This window comes from Atractosteus spatula, chromosome 2 (assembly GCF_055471065.1).
Source record: "Atractosteus spatula isolate fAtrSpa1 chromosome 2, fAtrSpa1.hap1, whole genome shotgun sequence".
NCBI classification, from domain to species: domain Eukaryota; kingdom Metazoa; phylum Chordata; class Actinopteri; order Semionotiformes; family Lepisosteidae; genus Atractosteus; species Atractosteus spatula.
Genome location: NC_142707.1, coordinates 21,603,202 through 21,622,592, shown reverse-complemented (window position 1 = coordinate 21,622,592; position 19,391 = coordinate 21,603,202). Strand labels below are relative to the sequence as shown.

Below are 19,391 nucleotides of genomic sequence, written 5' to 3'. Positions count from 1 at the left end.
GCTACATCTTGGCACTTTGGCATATACAGTATTTTCAAAATCTTCTCTGCTGTCAAACCACATTTATACCTTCTCAATTATACATGTGAAAAAAAGACTGTCAGTCTTTCACAAAATTTTCACTGAAGTAATTAATATAGTTCTCTGTACAGCTGTCATTCAACTCTTATTTATTTTAGAGTAAAGCGGTTGCATTTGATGCATCAAGACCCCTCAGAGGACCAAACTAAGAAACTTGTTCTGATTTCATGGCACTCGGAGGCATACCATACAGAGAGGGCTACTCTATGCTTGCTCAAAGCTAGCGTGTTATTTTTTTATCTTATAGTGGAATGCATAAAAAGTGGTAGAAGAGATCAAAATGCAATGACATTATGTCCCAGGGGACATAGTTAAAGGAACTCCATCAGAGATGTTAGATAATATGACAGACCAAGCACGGTAAAGAGATTTTGGGAAGAGAAAAATATGTAGACTGCAGGTCCTGTAGTTATGTGTGCAGTATATGGTCTTCAAAAAGATGTGAAGAAAATACATAACCTAGCAGAAGCTGGGGCTATTTTCTGAGTGGTATAGGAAATTGAGGCTTGTGGGGCACATTAGCACAGCGTCTAGTGCTGTGTGTTAAAGGGGTAATAACATTTTAAAAATATATAACTACAGGATTGGTTGTTAAAGAAAAAGTAGATTGTTGTTCCAGTTTATTCTTACACAACTGAATAATGATTAAATGTCACTGCTTAACACAATAAGCTAAGTAATAATTTAATAACCTATGTGTCCTTAATATCTGTCAACAGATGTTTACATCTGTTCAATTAATACTGTACACAGCTGAACATATTTACATTTAAAAACTACGAATGGTGAAGACTAAGCTGATTAACTTTGTCTAGCTTTACGACACAAAAAGTCACAAAAGCATTTTTTTTAATCATATATACTGTACTTTGTTTTAATGAGCAAATAGAAAATGTTTTACAACAACTTAGAGATATAATAGCAATAGAGTCAAATCATTTTTAGAAACATTTAATTGAATTACATTTTATAAGGGCATGTATTGGTTTTTAAAAATGTTATGAAAAAATGTATAGTAATCTATTATTCTAATATTTAGTTTTTTTCCTTTAAGATGAATAAAACTCAACCACATAGTCTTAAGTAGCTACTATATATTAATACTTAGTATTCAATCTCTTGAATGCTAAAACAAGTGCAGAAATTAGCATCAAACTTGGATTCAGCATTAAGAATACTAAGTAAGAGAGTATTGAATACAGTCTTTGTTAATTTGGGCACATTTTGATTGATAAACAATACAGTTAGAAAAAAAACTGCTAGTAATCAGTTGGTTAGAAAACTATGTGTACTATATATTTGAACAAAACATCTGAACTGTTGAAATAGTTCTGCTTGCTATGTACAATGAGCTCTAAAAACTATTCCAAATCAATCAATTGATTCAATTAGGGGTTCAATAAGTTTAATTGATTAAAAGCTCAGTTGGAATGAGGACACAGGGGTACTTCGGTAAATGGACTTGAAAAACTGATCTAAAGAAACATAAAGATGTCTTAAAAGATGAGAGTGTGTTTTTTATTATTATAATTCCCCTAAGCAGACTGTGTGATTTTATATCAATCCTAGAATCCACAGTATGACTGTAAAATAAGAAAGGTACATTAATTATTAACTTCAGCTAATTATAAATCAATTAAATGATTATGCTTTGTTGTAATAAATGCCTGTAACAGAATGGATTGTGAAGCCCATGGTATGAGCACTGTGATGGCCTGTTCTAATTTTGTATTGATCCTATAATCTTTTTCCCTCAAAAATAAACGCTAATAAAATGCATATTTGTACAGGCATTTGAAGGATATTTGATGGCGTGTTGACTCTCCCACTCTTCTGGTTGTTTTCTCTTACTTTCTTAATAAGCAATAGGGTTTATGTTGTATAATGACCCTGTTATAGTGATGTCATTCCCCTAAGTTGCAGAGGTATTAGTCCCCCATGTAAGAAGACAGATCTTTTAATGTGGTAGGTTTGACATTCCATTGGACTCTGTTGTTTGTTGGCCTAGAGGCATATCGAAGACAGCTATTTCAATCCAAACTCTAACAGCGTACTATACAGTGTAACCAGGACATGAATCAAGTAGGAGAGTAATGCCTATTAATTTGCTGAGGATGCTGCAGAGTTAGTGAGAGTGAAACATGGCTCCTAAAATAGAAAGTGCCTGCTACAGTAATGCCGCTTCTCTGGGCTGTCAAATACATTTAGATACCCAGCAATATAGCAATTGGTTTTTCATAGCTAGTTTGGTATCACCTTACAACTTGTGAGGTTAGATAGTTAAAATGTTTTATTCTAACTGTAAAGCCCTAATATATTCAGCCCTAATTTATTTACCTTGATGATGCATGGTGATATGAATATTGAATCAGCTTTCTTGCAGCCATCATTTCAGATTATTTCAATGCCTGGCCTAAAAATTTCCTATGGTATTCCCTACACTTTTACTGTACCTTGTAAGAATTTTTTACTCTGTATTCTTTTTAATAGATATTATTATTTTATTACTTGTAATTACATCACATAAAAGCATTCACACATTTCAATTTTATTATTATCATCTTTAATTTGTCTCATCTTCTGCCGGAGGCTTTAAAAAAGACACACATGAGCTCACACCCAGAAGAGTCACACAGAGTCTGCTTTATATCTAAAGCACTTGGAGCCAAGCAGTAGGATGCAACATTATTGGAGCTTCACTGTGCTTACTTTGCAGTGCAAGATGCTGAGTTTTTCTGTGAATCCCTGCTTGATTGTTCTCAGAGTTCCAGTTACCCCTGGTACGGGCTCATGTCTATTCTCCACATCCTTCTTAGTCTTGATCTCCAGAACCTTGTCGATTTGCTGATTTTCTTAGCTTCCTTTAGCACTAGAGTTGCATCATCTGGGCTTGCCTCATTGATGAGAAGGCACTTGCTTTGTTGTTTGGAAAATTATGTCTAGTTTGTTGACTCCCAGAGTATGATAACTTTCCAAGTCTAACATAAGCCACATGTCTTAACCTTTTATGGACTGAAATTCTTCCATTTTGTAGATCTGTTCAATTCTCACAACACAAAGACCAACACATGCAGTGAGCACCCCAGTTGTGGCACTTTATGTCTGTAGGTGCTAGTTGAAGTTGAGGCAAGTTAGTGTTAAAAGCATGCATTACAGTTACAAGTTACTTACGTACCTGTATGTAGGGGATGGATTTATTTGAATTAATACAAAGTTGGGCAAAAAGGCTTTCAGAACATAATTTGTTACTTTACATAGTAAACATACAGTATACACACATAACTGTTACTGTTTACTTTGAAAAAAATCCTGTCAACATGTTGTTTATTTTAATATACACTCTTACAGTATAAATGTAAAGTGAAAGTTTAAAGTATGAAAAAAACAGTTTAACTAGTCAAACATTTTTTTTCTAACTAGAGTGCTGATTGCCCCTGATTTCAGTCCACCAGTTTATGTCTAAGCTGTGTGATTGTGTGGCTACAGTGGGTTTTTGATTGTTTTTTTTTCTTCTCCTTTTCTGGAGTGGGAGTGGGTTTTCATTGTGGGAAGTTATGGAAGAGGGAGGGAGGGGGAGATTGTTTTGTTCTTATTTTTGATTGTTGTTTTTTGATTATTTACAAAATAAATAAAAATATTTCACTAGGGACAACAATATCGCAGGATTGAATGCTTGTGAATGCTTGGAATTCTTGGTGAGAAAAGTTTGGCTTACCCTGCTTGGTTAATGGGTAGCTTCCTGGCCAAAGGACAAAGACATTCGAACCCCATTCAGACTGAGTGAACCAAGATGTTGCTGCAAGATGGAGATGGGGCGGAGGAAGAGTGCTTGACATGACTTTGAAGGAAGGCGTTTGAGTTCAGTTTGGTGGGGACGATGAATAGATGCAGCTGTGTGAGATTAACTTTTTGTTGTTATCCCTCCTTGAATTCAGTAATAATATCTATTTTAAGAAAATGGGGCTATAATGTTGGAGGTGAAAAAAGTATAACTCCTTCCTAACTTCAGTTTTAGTAGTTTCATTTCTCATTTCAAGAACGGTATGTTTTGCTAAGGGTTGAAATAATGAAAAATAATTTCAGACTTTGCTGTATTGTCACAATTGATTGCATTGTGTGCATTCTAAGGGCTTACAGGGTGCCGTTAACTGTCTGTTTTCTAATTATAATTTTTAAATTATTTATTTAAATTAAAATTATAATTTTAAATGCACTACACAGATCATTAAAATAATTTAAACAATATTAAGAAGGTGTCATTTAGCTCTCAGCATTTAAGTGTTTTTTGAAAAATACTTTTGTGATTGAATGTCTTTAGTTGCAGGGTACTGAGTATTTCTAGTGCTGATAATTGGCACCAAAATGTGATATGTCTTATGTCATTCATTTGAAAATGAAGAATAGAAGATTCTTTTGTGTGTGAATCATGAATTTGATTGAATCATAAGGAAGTTTCAAAAAGGACTATTAAACAGAATTTCATTTTATTTTCATTACTAGCTATTGTACCTTTCCTCTTCACATACTGTAGCTATTACACAACACTGCTACTGCTGTTACATGTCAATAGCATCAAAAAGCTGCCTACTGCCTCTCAGAGAAACTCTGTCAATAGTATGCATTCCCGCTAGCTTTGTGAAGGCAACCTAGGGCTAATTTCCATGTCAAACAGGTTCCCATCAATAAGATCCTGCAGAGCTGCTCTCTTGTGGTTGATGACCTGATAAATGAGTTATCTAGTGAGAAAAAAGAGATTTTGTCCTTTACCTTAATATCAGACACAGTCTGTAACCCCCCTCCCCCATATACACACACATTCCAAAGAACCAAGTGGCATCATCTGAGAGATTTAACTCTTTTCACGTCCATTCACAGATGTTTTATATATTCAGGCATAGACTGAAGCAAAGAGTGTCAGATGAGCATAAAGTAAATCAAAGTGTCAATTAAAAGAAGACTTGTTTTGTTGCTGAACAAAAAACAAGGTAAAGTTCTTTCATACAGTATGAGACCCGGGACAAAAGCATTTTCTGGCCTTGCAGGCCTTTTCTCCATGGCATATATAGATATACAGTATACTGATAAGAGAAAGTACAGGACAAGTTAATTATAATGTAATATAAACATTGCAAAAACCAATTTAACTAATTCATTAACACTAATTTAATTTAAACACTATTTTAACACAAGAACGATGGATTAAGCAGGCCATTAATAGCATGAGATCCAGCTGTCCAGTTCATCTGAAAGCCCACTTTAACGGAATCTGGGTCCAAAATAACCTAGCAGGCATTCAGACCGATCAACAAACGTTGTCAATCAGAGCCATATTACATTCTACCGAGTCAACAAATAACTTAACAATCTTAAAATAAAAGAATGTATTTGGCATCTCTTCTTAAATCGAGAAAGCTGAAAATTTGATGCTGTTGGGCTATTGATCCTGCCAGCGCAGCAGCAAGGTTTGCACACAGTGAAAAATGATTAAAATCTAGGACAATCTTTTAAAGGCCGGATAGTGGCTGTCATTGCATGATTTGATAAGGCACTCAAAATCACTCACAACTACAGCTTATCAGAAACAGTCTATCAGTACCCCTGATGACTGAATCCTGTGTGTTCCACCATTTTACCAAACATACATTTGTAGTCTAACAGTGTCTTCTATATGAATCCTACTAAAGCGGCTAGTTACCGCAATTCTTCTGTTCTACACTCCAAAAAGACAGTCCTGCAGCTGATTTTATCAGTTTATGAAATTGTTTCCAGTTGTCAACCATACTCATAGCTCATTGTAAACAATTATGCCTTTTGGTTCTAGTATCTTCCTATGGTTTTCCCATCAGAGAGACTTCTGTTGCATCATTACATTCTCAGGGTATAATTCCAATAAAAAATGAACTGGCCCTGTAGCTTGGATTTCAAACCTAGCAAGACCTTGATTTCTCATTAAAACCTACCAAGGAAAAGACAAAAGCATCTGAAGCCTCGACAAACGCTTGATTTTTATGGGGTTCATACAGTGTCTTATTATTCCAACTGTATTGTATCCAACTGTGACTGGATATGTTGGCTTACAATACAGTATGTATAAATTTAAGAGCATAGAGCCATTTTAGTTCCTCAGCTGTTTCATATTAACAATTTTACATGGTTAAGATATAGTTTCACATAAAAGGGTTTTATTCACAAGAAATAAAAACACCAGAGAATTAAATGTATTAAAAAGTGTTTATCGAGTGCTTAGTTTGAAGACGGGGCTCACGATTTGCCTCGGCACATTTGGCTGAGGGCCAAACTCCTGGCTGTAGGATGAGGAGACGAGAACTGCTGCAAAGGTGGAGAATGGGGTGGAGGAGGAGTGCAAAAGACAAATATGAAGCAAAGAAGGCTTATGAAAGTTACTGTATTTATGTTCTTTTTTTAATTTAGGAAATTATCTAAGGAATGATTACAAGTTAGAGCAACTGAGGTAAAATTGAACTTGGCTGCTGTCATCCCTCCCCAACTCTCAATTTGTACTCCATTTAATAGGAAAGAGTTAAAAAATTGTTGTTGTTTTTTTTCCCAGGGATCATTGTCTTTTTATGTCTAAACACTTTGACTTGTGTACAGAGAGAGATTTCTTTAATGACTGTTGCACAGAACTTCCTATTAGAATGTTCCTCATATTCTTCTTTTGAAGCAAAGTGCTTTTGGTTTATGGGACAGCTGGGAACAGCAATATGGTAGCCCTTTGATGTCTTATTATTGCAAATGGCAGTTCAAGTCAATTAACTTTATTTCTTTCCTAATTGCTAGAGCAAATAAAACCTTCATAACTGTGCAGGTTAAATCTTTAACTCAGTATTGGAGGTCAAACTTGGACTTGGCTTAATTTGTAAAGTCTTTCTATTAGAGTTCCATTATGGCTGCCATTTGACTCCATGCCCTGATATTTTACAAAATAAAGTAAATATCTGATACTCACTACTTAAGATTACAGTATAGCATCATGTTTCCTAAATGCAAAATATTTTCTTCATATTACTGGAGATATAAACCTTCAATTGAAATTTAAAGTTTGGGATATTCCACTGTGAATTTTAAAATATAGAAGTAGTAGTGATACTATGAACAAATAGATCTTTAAAGATACAAACATGCTGATTGAGTATTAGGATAAACTCTTGGAAAAATAAAACTACAGTACAAATCATAGTTGATATGCATGAAAGGAATTCAAATACAGAGGGGAGGTTTTTGTGGAAAATCTTCAAATAAACAATCTCACTAATAATTTAATTACTTTTTTGTCAAACACTATTTTAATTATCTCTATTGGAAGATGTGTATTCACTTAGTAGACTTGGTAAGTTGAAGTCCTATTCAAATGGTCTTCTGTAGTGAAAGGTGGCTTTGTGAGAAAGACACTATCTTGGTGTGTGGTGTGGTCTTGAGCCAAGATGTCCAATTGAGTCAAGCTGCAGAATCAGAGACAGCTGCTCTGAATAAGTCTTTGGCTCTTGGAGGGAGTGAGGTTCCACACGAGTGAAAGGAGCTGTCAGGATAGGCTCTGTGTTGAACTAGCCACTCCTCTAGACTAATTAAGAAAGTTATAAGACTAGCTGGCAGGAAAAGTGTTTCAGTCTCCATATACTGTAGATTGAGTCTAGATTAGTGGACTCCAGTGACTACATGTAGACTCAGTGGGAAGTTTGAGTGAATGAATGAACGAGTGAGTGTGAGAGAGAGGGTAGGTTGACAGGCTTAATGGAACTCAGCAAGCCAGCTATGATGTTCTAGACATGAAGGATGAGGGGGAGATTGTTTTTTGCCCAATATACATGTATTGTGCTGCCTGAGGAACAGTAGCCTGCTGAGCACCTGAGGGAATACGGTATCACTTGGAAAGGTAGCAGTGTATCTTCTCTTCACACCTGGGAGTGGGGAGTCTAGATGGCACAGGATGAGTCTGCCAAGTAGCCTTGCCCTAAGAACTGCAGAGCAACAGGCAGCTTTCACAAGTGAGAGCAGAGTGACTGACCCTGGCTGTTGCTGTGTCAGGGGTGTATTTTTTACTGATAGTTCAAGTACAGTAGGTAGCTGTGTCAGCATGCATAGGCACTAAAGGAACAGGTAAAGGTTGACTCCATGCTGAAAAGAAAAGAGACTCAATGTTTCAGCTGTGGAGTCTTCTTCAGGAGTCATGAAGAAGAGCACTGCTTTGGTACAGTGGTAATACTGCGTGCCAGAAAGTCCCGTGTTCAATTCCTGGTCAGAGTACAAGTTTTATTTCTAACAAATAAAAACTTTCACTAAAAATAAAATAAAGTAAAACATTTGTACACTTTTTCATTTTTCACAGATACGCATCCCTGGCCAAACAAGGTCAGCTAGAAAAAGAATAAGAGTGAAGAAGAGTATTAAGGCAAACAGTCTAAGATCTGGTGTTTTCTGATGAGACAGGGAGTTATGATTAGTGAAGACAGAGATAACTAGGCACTGCAAAGTAAAATCAAGTTGATAACTCTAGTGCCTGGTGATTATTGAAAACAGAGAGCAAGCTGGATGCCATAGAGCAAGTCAGGAATGACCACTCCAATGCTTGATAACTGGTGAAGATGAGGTGAGCAGAGTTAGTGTTGCATCACAAACTGTGAGTAGAGTCAAGAGAAGACCAGCAGAAGGAAGAAGTCCATGCAGCTTGCCACAAAAGGGAACCAAAACAAAACAACAGAACATTGAAGAAAGAGGACAGACCACTTAATTCACATAAAGATATAGTGTGGTGTAAGGAAGTATAAGGTTGGTTAAGGAGCTTTATGAAGTATGGGTTAATGCTGCCATGGATGGTAAAAAGAAACTTTTTGAAAGAATAATCAAAAAGTAATGAACTTCAATGTGTTAACGTGTTCCATTTTGATCTTAGCAGGTACATTTTATATAAACACTATGGATCAGTGTTTACTAATAAATCCCTGAATGCACATGTTAAATAGCTCTGTGGATGTAAAAAAGATTACTTCTAAAGCTATAAAGTGTAAACCTCTTAAATGCTCCAAATCCAAAATAAAACCATGTTAGATGGGAGGATGAAATAAAATAACACAAACACTTACAAAGACTTATGTTAATCCCTTATTATGCAATAAAGAAATTGAAACAATGTCAAAAACAGTATAGCAGTAATAGAAATACAAAGAAGACTTCCCAATTTACATTTTGTCTTTGATACAGTTTGATACCATTTCAAAATATTTGGCAAAAGCAAAAGATATAAAACATGACATCTGAGTATTAATACTTTTTTCCATTGGGTAGTCAATGGAACATATAAAACTTGACTTCTAATGAATTCTCTTATTCTCAAATTGCAGTAGAATCCCAAAAAGAATGTCAAAGTTATTAACAGTTTTTTGTGACTCTGTTTAATTAGTTTTTCTTTTCAGAGACTATTAAAACTGACTGAATTGAATGTGATATCATTGAGAACTTATTGTTCATTTTGAAAGGAAGGTGGTGATCATTTCCCCTCTTATGTCTCTTTTTCCACAGACTATGAGTGGTCGCTTTTTTCCCTATGATGTTATCCTAACAGATGCAGTCCTTAGTCTGGATGAGGATACTGTCTTGTCAACCAATGAGGTACAGTAGGCTTTCTTTACATCTACCCATTGTGATACTCCTCCTTCCCATTAATAAGACTTATTGTATGTCCACATAACAGTGTATTACAGAAATACAATTACTTAAATCCATGAATGAAATGCAAACAATACCAATGCAGTTTTATAAGAACTGTTTTTTATATCATTACGATATTGGTAATACAGAATTCAGTCTATGTATATGTGCATATAGTATCAAAGTTTGTTCTGGCAATTACTGGTGCAGGAGAAGCTATGTGACCTGCTCCAGCCTATATGCCTGAAAGTGGATTGCCGAGGGAGCAAAAGTTCTGTTCTGGTGAAAGCAGGGAGGGATAAGGAGAGAGAGAAGCACCTGAATGGAAAATGCTGTGTCAGTAACATTCAAATACCACTGTGATTAACCTGGAACATTGGACAAAGGACTAATATTGCGGATCTGGGACTATGGCTGTGTGTGACCCCATGGTTGTTTATGTTTGCTACAGTGTTCTGTCTGGGTTCCAGAATAATACCATAACTGCCTGGTTATAGTGAAGAAGTGGTAGCCAGGAGCTCAACAAGGAGACAGACTGTGTTTTAGTTTCTTTTCTTTTTGCCTAATCTACACCTGTTAATAAAGAGCAGCGTTAAACTCTTAATGGTTTGCCTTGGGGTGTGTGTGTTGTGTCCTCCTATTTGTGCCCCCTGCAGCATCACAATGCAGACAAATGAAAACCTTTGTGTTAGTGAATGTTGCATGAGGTATCATTTTAGATGTCTTCTTGCTGCCTAATTCCAGCAGTCATGTAATGCATTAATGAGCTAAAAGACAACGGAGAGGAGAGCTAGAGTAAAACAAGGAAAAATAAAGAGTACCAGTGTCTCTTACAGTATCCTGAAAGCATACTTTTTAATAAACTTTATTATCTAGAGGAATATATTGATAATTAACATTAATTCGCCATACAGTATGTCAACATGTTTTTTCTAATGGTTGGGAAGTTCTAAATTTAGAGTTAGGTTTAGTTAGAGTTGATTCCATAGAGAACGGAATTCTTACATTCCATTGCAAAAAGTAAGGCAGCAATATCTCCAATTCTTAATTTTTTCCAATAACATTTGCCCAAGGAGGGTAGAAGACCTATTCTAAATCCACATAGAAGAAAATGACTATCCTAATATCTGAAATGAACCTGTACTCAGTGCAATACTATTTTGCTGGTAGGGCAACTTTATTGTTACACAAAACTAATCCACTGATTTGCTTTATACTGTATGTGTTGTAAAAAGAATATGCATTCATCATTTGGTCAAAAAAACAAGACGTTAATGAAAGCCTATATTAGTCCAAGTTATTTCACGAGTTTTATAACATTAACTCTACAACAGAGTTTTCATCTTTATAGAGATATTAAGGGTGACAAGTTACAATTCTAAAATTCTGGAGTGATTGTATAAGTGTAGAACAGCTGGAAAAACTGTACATATTTTTTAATTAAAGGTACTATATTTAAATTCAAACAAATATAGTCAAATTGACTATTGTAGGTTCCTGGAAATATTGATGTATTATGTCTGTTTTAAGAATGAAGTTATTAGTAGTAAAAGTTAAAGGTGCTAATTAAGGTATTCCATATTAGTAGGAATATGAATTGATGTTGGATTTCTCTTTTGTTGGTTCCAAAGCCTTCCAAAATTATGATCCCTAAAGGTTTTACTATATAAAATATTATTCCTTTATGTATTGTTAAACATGAAACCTGAAATATACAGTATATTATTCATAAGTATTATATTTTATTAAAGGCAATGAGTCAATTTTCACCCTTGCCCAGCCAAAAGACCCACTTCCTTTTATAGTTATACAAGATTACAGATTACAAAACATTTAAGATCTTATTTTAAAACTGTGCAGACTCTGCATAAAATCTAAAAACAGTATTTGCAAATTCCCCATCTGCATAATAATCTGTTTCAGTGATTGCCCTTTAAGCATTGGAAGCAATATAAATGACAAAATAAAAAAGAACTTAACAGTACTTTTGTTTGATCATATTGCTTTTAAAATCGAATAGAAGGGCAATTAGACTGTCTTGTCTCACATATATCATGTTACATGTGTAGAACAGAAAACTAAAAAAGCAGGCCACATTTTCAAACAGATGCTGCAGAATGTGCATTGGTTGACTAACTGTCTTTAAAGCCTTATGCTTTCTGAGTTGAACATCTTAGGTGCAACAACAGTTTTATTGCTGAATACCAATGTCATATCTTATAACTAACAATGGCTATTAAGACATGAAAAAATTGACTACAGGAAGTTTTGTGATAGTGCCACATTTCAATCCACAAACTTTACTAAAAAGAAACAGATTGCAATTCAATGATTAAGCCAGCCTTTACTGGGTATGAGACAAAGGCAAAGTAAACCCCAATGCAGGATAAAAAAGCATAGAGAAACTGGGAGACAAGAAGCAAAGATGAGAAACAATTAATGCCATGAGAGTTTTCTCCTCCATAGAACGGGAACACAGAATCTGAAGGTAATTTGAGAACTAAAGAGACTGACTTTATGCCTTAAGTAAGGGACTGTTTCATAATTGTGGAAATACTGATTTCCTATTTTTGTAGTAGTGAATTTGTACTATTCTATGAATATTATTACTAAGCTGAATTAAATCTCCCATTTTGTTTTTCATGAATTATTTTCAAAAAACAAAGAGGTTCCCATTTGTAAACCATGACTTTAAAAAATAGCCCTGAGTGGAATCTTTTATTTGATGAGACACGAGTTCCCTCTTTTCCCTTTATGGCATATTGGCCTAAGTTGCTGGGCATCTCTAAATATGCCTTCGTTATATGAGGTGAAATTGTGTGTTATTGTAAATATTTGTTTGTTTTAAGTTTTCAACCTGGTTATTACTTTGTTACCATGCTTTTTTGGAGAAACAAAGAAAACATGTGATTTCTAGTTATTCTCTGATTATAGCAATTGTATAATTAACTATTTTTCTCACAGCAAAATGTTGTCAGTACCCGGTTTGAATCCGATTTTAAATAAATTCTTTTTCTAATTTTGTCATTTTAACCCTTCCCCCATTTTTATAACAGTACAAAGTGAGATGGCACAGTGGTGTAAGTAGTTAGTGCTGCTATCTCGCAGCTCTGGACTCAGATGAGGGCTAGGAGAATGTGGAAAAATAATGAGCTAGAGATACCTGAGGATCCACTGGGAAGAACATCATTTGAACATAATTTGAACCCAAGTGGTGAACTTCTATTGTATGTGCTAGTCATGGATTGTTCATAATGAATAACATGTTTAAACTCAAGGCTGCTTATACTGTAAGTGTATCTGGTACCACCCCCACCTTAATGTTAAGGTCGATGACTCAGGTCATAACCGTATCATCGGACCTACTGTAATGCTGTATGTTCTGCATACTCAGGTGAAGAAAGTTGGAACCATGGACATGAGAGGCAATAAAAATAGTACACATCACCGCTAAAAATCTGTTTTCAGAATTCACAGCATTAAGTTGAGTTCACTCAAGATAAGCCCTAGACTCTGTTAAGGATGTATCATGTCTCCACTCTTGTCACCCATTCTTTTCATGGACAGGATAACAAGATGCAGTTAAGGTATGTTGCAGGTCCCACTAAACTGGTAGCATGCTGTTGGAGGATCTATGTACATTAACACCCTGTTATAAGGTCTCTGAACCCTATTTGCTGTAAACGTAATATAATAATTTTGTGGAGAATTGTGATTCTGGGGCTGAGGCCAGACCAGCTATGGTGTTATCAATCTTCCCAACCCTAATTTTGTCCATACCTGTCCTTGCCCCACCAGATTCCCCTGTAAAGCAAACATTAATGAGGGGAGATATGAGATGAGACAGCCATGATTTACCATTCTAGCCTACACAAGAGCACACCTGCTTCTCCCTTTCAAACCTAAGGTAATTCTACCTTTAGCATCGATCTAACCATAACCCTATCATGTCTTACCCACTAATTTGCTGATTTGCCAACTTCTCCTGTGTGCTGAACCTTTTTATAGAAAGAAGTTTGGTCAAACACAACTGCAGCAGATCTTACCATCAGACTCTAGTGTAAAAGCATAAAACTTAATTCTTCTCTCACACTTATGCAGCATAACCCAGAAGGCTCAGAGAAACAGCTGCTTAATTATACATATGAACAGTAGCCAATTTTAGGTCTAGGAGATAGTATCACTGTTTTTTTTTTCATTTTTTGCACCTCAAAATCTGAGGTCATGGTTGTCTCCCAGAAAAAGTGTATTTCTCTATGGATAACAGCTGCCCTTAGTGGATATTTGTGACATACCTATGGCTGTTTTTATTAAGTGATAGTAGGTGAGAATGATGTTGGAAAGTGGACTGGTGTTGCATTAGCATTGTAGCCTGCAAAGTGAAAGCTGAAGTCTCATATGAGGTTCTCAATTTACAGGTCAATCTACATTCTTATACTCAAATGTTTTGAACTCTAGGTGATACTTAAAAATATATGATCATGATTACATATGGCAGCAGCAGTTCCTTGCTCAAGGATTCAGATACACTGGCACTTTAAAAAAGCATGTTCTTCAATAATATGTTCAGCTGCAAAAGTTGTTACTTTCATTAAAGCCATCAGCCAAATTAAGTTAATAAATTAGATTCTGTTGCGTTGTTGTTAGGCTTACTCTCTGTAGTAAAATGACCTGTTCAGCTATCTGCAGGATCCTCAGAACAGAGTTCATATTCTTTGAAATAAGAGGAGCCAGTCCAAATGGTTCAAACACCTAATAAGGGTACTCCCAGGAGGCTTCAACTCTCAGAAGCAGGCCCTCACAGTAGGTGCCTACCAAGGACACATTACACAGACACATCTCTCTTGGTTTGCCTGGTAATGCTTGAGCCCTCAAAATAATGATTCATACATCCAGTTTCAGTCTTCCAAATGAAGGTTTGGTAGCTGCAACCTAAGTATGGTAGATGATCTTTTCTTTACCAAAGTGGAAATAAATAAGTTGACTATTTTATTAAGTGTAAGAAATACCATTTATCATTGGTATAATTTGCTTCAACACTCATGTATTGATCCTACAGTCTTGACTTCACTAAAGTGCAATAGGTGGACACAAGTTAGCGGTTCTAGCCTGAGTCACATTCCCCAGACAGCAATGGGGAATGACCTGCCATTCTGTGTCACCTGCCCCATTGGTGGAAGACATTTGTATTGGTAACAGTCAAAGCTGTTAGCAGAGGCTTCGAGTTGGCCATCAACTTCTGCTATCAAGGAAGAGTCCAGAACCTGTGTTATGTGCTGTACCTGAGGGAGAAGGGAGCAAAGAAATGACCAAGCCACAGAAAGACCTGGGGACATTGCTGAAGTATGAGTTCTGTGAGCAGGTTAGGTGTAAAATTGTTTCTATAGAGGAATTTCAAAAAAGCTTAGCTATAATTCAGATCTATGCATTTTTGTTTCTATTTTGTTAGTTAAACATGTTGTAGCGGCGAGGCTTATTAAAGTAAAGGAATAAAGTTTTCTGCTCCCTTGCCAGTCCCTCTCTCCTTCATCTCAATGGTGCTTGATACAGAGAGGCTATTCCATTTGGTTCACAATTAAGGTGTTTTTCTAGCTGATAGAGTGTTCTGATAAGGAACAACTCCCAAAGCTGAGATTCTCCAGCTGTCACGTAGCAGTTCCTTCCGGGCCCTATGCAGACGACGCGATCCAGAATAGTGAAGATACACTAGGGAAAAAGTCATGCGGGAGAGGGTCTGGAGACGGGGGGCGTGTCCATGCAGTGCTGGTGTCCAGGGGGAGTGAATCTGGGGCGAACAAACAAGGCGAAATCCAAAAGAGTAATCCGAGACATAGGGTAGAGTCCAAGGCCAGGGGATCCATCCAGGGAGTTAAAACACGAACCGGGTCGGGACCGGCGAAGGGAGGGGAATCAGGAACAGAAGAGTAAAACCATAACGGAGCCAGACACAGCAGGACCCCGGGCTCTCATGATGTGGAAATCAATGAGGAACCAGGAGTGAGGTCCGCGTCTGGCTTTTAAGGGGGAACAGGAATAGGGAACAGGTGCAGACAATGGGAGGGAACGAGGAAGGGCTGGAGCTCCCTTAAGAGGAGGGGTTAGCGATCGTGACACCAGCAACCCTAACAAATAGTCATCTCTGGAGCCTCAAAGTCTGGGAGATTCTAGGAGAGTCTTATTCAAAGTTTGTTTACAACTCTAAGGTCAGAGGGCATGGTTACTCATCATCAGCCAATCAGGAACTGGTAGGGCAGGTTAACCCCACGTGGCTCTCTGATGCCAATGAAACTTTCAACCAATGAATGACGGCAGTCCCTCCAGGTAAAACAGGCAACACAGAGCTCCTCAGAGCGTGCCTGCTGGACATTCTTAGACTCAGAGCTCCTCCTGAACATCCTCAGACTCAGCCCGGACCACCACGTAACGGCCAGTGTGTCCGAGTGCAGGACTTTCCTTTGTTCTAAGAGTCGAGGACGGAGGTTGCCAGCATGTAACCAAAGGATCCACCCGAGGTTAGCATCAGCAGCAAGCCTCGTGAACAGGTCAGAACTGTGGACAGCTGAATCAGTATTCAGGACTAGCACTTCATCAGGAACAAACCAGTTTTATTCCTGTCTAAGAGTGACCTGCTGGGACCCGCAGTCACTTTTCTCCTGTGCACAAACTCTGCTAGTTTCAGCCAACACTAACTAGCCGGTCTTCAGAGAGCATCAGCAGCGCATCGCAGCAGGGATCTCTCCCACCACATCGCAAGCCACAACAGCACTGCCTGGCACAGAGCCAGAGAAAGCCGATTGGACAGCAACAAGCCTGCCACTGTTCTTTGTGTCCGCAGGAGATCTGAATCCCCACAGATTGGATGAGTATTCAACATTCTGCATTACAGCTCGAGAATTCAATTGTTACCTCAACCAGAGTTGATATAAATTTAATTCCTATGAGTGATGTACTTGCTTTTGAGTATCTAGTGTAGAAGTTGTAACCAAGTTCATTTACGAAATGGTCTAAATGAATGATATACTGAATGTATGTCCCTCTGGGTATTTGTAACTCTTCGTGATTTAATATATACCTTTTGTATTCTGCTACCCTCACGATAAGATCTGTTATGTTTATATGCACATTTTAGGTATTAATAAATGTATTCTCGTGTATTAGTACCCTGTGTGTGCGTGCTGAGTTATCCCGCAAGGTTGGATTCTAACAGCCATCAAAAGAATCATTTTGTGACTTACTGCTAATATTAATAATTGTCCCAGTAAATGCACAAGCCCCTACATTTACTGGTGCCTTGTGAGAGGATGCCTACAACGTTATAAAAGAGCTAAGACGTTGCAAGAAAACTCCATGCACTGTTTTATCTTGACGGCTTTTTAAGACATTAATAATTCTACAAAACTTTTGCATAGCCATACCCTGAAACATTATACTTGGACAAAAAAGCCTGTGGAAACATTTTCTCTGAAAAAGTAAGATATCTCCCACAAAGGTTTTGAACCTGATCAAAGATGTCCTTGGAAAAGACTTTCTACAGGCATCAGTTACAGCTTAGCTTTCCTCATTTGTCATTTATCTTAATAGAGATTTTAACAGACATAATTAACTGAGAAATAATATTAATGGGAGAAATTGCAGCCTGTCAGAAGTGATATGGAGCGCAATCAGGATCCTATGGTAGCTTAATCCCAACAGTCTCGTTTATTGGCATGACATCATAAGTCATGCACAAGACCAATATCCAGCTAATTATTGGTAGCATACATAAGAAGAGACCCTTTCTTAAAGATTTTTTTTTTAATTGCGAGGGTCATTTCTAACTTTGTTCACAGAATTATTTCCTTTTCTACATCTTACCATACAAACTATTTCAGGGAAAAATGTTTCAGTTTTTGGCTAATGAAGAAAATCAAGAATCTGCACTTACTGTAATACATTAATACTTATTCACATGTGTACTAAAATATACACTTGGGTTTCAATGCTTTTTCAAATATCATTAAAATGGTTTTAAGATTGTACTCACCTCTGTTGCTAAAGGTGAGACTGACTAATTGCACAACCACCATTTACATTCAATTCATCCATAATGTTATGTTCCTTATCTCAGTCTGTGAAGGTGACAGTTTTAAAGTGGTGATTGGAAAGATGACTTGACTGAGCTGAATGGTTGGCTTTTTCTAGAAATGTAGAGGATTAAGAATTAGATGGTCTTAAATTGCTGACAAGAGGTGAATACATTATTAAAATAATTTGAAATGGTTTCAAATCCATTTAAATCCATGACTAATCATGCCAACCTAATCAGTTTTTATCATGGAGGTCCACCATCCATTAAAACGTCACTAGTGTATCAAAGCACATTTTGTGCTGTAATAAATGTGCCAAGTATGGCCAAGAATTGGATAGAAACTTGTCTAGACCATATCTTTGTGCTCAAGACCTACAGTACCTGTACTGCTCTAATAAGCCTAAAATGATACTTAAAAAAAGATAGAGAAGTAGTAACAATCAGTCATGATCTACAGTAGTGTTTGCAACTCAAACCATGTAAGGATGTTAGAAATAAATAATAATTCTGTCCGGAGGTTAAAAATAGTCATTTTCCCAACATTTGGACACACTTCAATTGTATTTTGGGGCATAACAGAATCACAAGTCACTTCATAATTATGGTTTCTTGTGTTTGAGTGCTTCACATTCATTCGTTTATTAGCTGAACATGTACATATTATTCCAAAACTCTCGCAACAGAAACAACAGAAACAACAGGGAGTCATGTAAGTATATTGGATTGAAAGATAAACAAACAGGAACTAAAATCTTAACCTGTCACTTCAATAATGCTTTTAAGACATCAGATGTGGCAATGTGAATTAAATGCTTGTTAAAACTTATAAAACCCAAATTATAACTCTGTAGATTGAAGACATGGAAAAAGAAGCAGCAGAATATTTAGGTTTTCAGGAAATGTTCCTGTTACATGTAGCTCACCAAGGAATATCCATACGTATGCTTAATTAAGCAATTGGAATTGACATATGCAAGTCCCAGAGTGTATTTAATGTGTAATATCAATTGTTCTCCTTTCTCTTTTAGGTTGATTTTGCCTTCTTTGTCTGGCACAGCTTCCCAGATCGAATAGTGGGTTATCCAGCCCGAAGTCATTACTGGGATGGCAGTAAAGGGCGTTGGGGCTACACTTCCAAATGGACAAATGAGTACTCTATGGTACTCACTGGAGCTGCTTTTTATCACAGGCAAGTATTTAAGAAAATATTTTGTAAGGCATCAAAATCATTTTCTAAGGTTATCACAATAACATAGCTTGAAAAATGTGCCCAAACAGTAACCCAAATGGTATAGTTGTTTCAAGGTCAGTTGAAAACACATGTTATGGTACAGTGGGACTTGTTATCACCTTTTTGGGTTTCTGCTACAGGACTCTTCAGTCAGCTGGGCTCATGGTCATTAGGCAATGTGTACTATTGTAAGTACTGTTCATTTCAGGAACAATACATAACTTTTCTCTGTGAACTTCACCAGCTCCTAGCACAAAATACATACCATACATTGTTAAATTAAAGTATATTAACACTGAAATATCAGCAACAACCTTAAGTGAATATATGCCTGCACGGGCTTGT

The 19,391-nt window shown here is 36.7% G+C and overlaps 1 protein-coding gene across 1 annotated transcript in view; it reads left to right on the top strand.

Annotated features, from left to right (window-relative positions):
• The window catches only part of LOC148839443 (exostosin-1-like), a 399,059-nt gene that overhangs the window by 353,294 nt on the left and 26,374 nt on the right, over positions 1–19,391 (top strand). The window contains exons 8-9 of the mRNA XM_088933943.1: positions 9,619–9,708; positions 18,844–19,004. Coding sequence (XP_088790069.1) covers positions 9,619–9,708; positions 18,844–19,004 — 251 coding nt within the window. The remainder of the gene's footprint in view (positions 1–9,618; positions 9,709–18,843; positions 19,005–19,391) is intronic.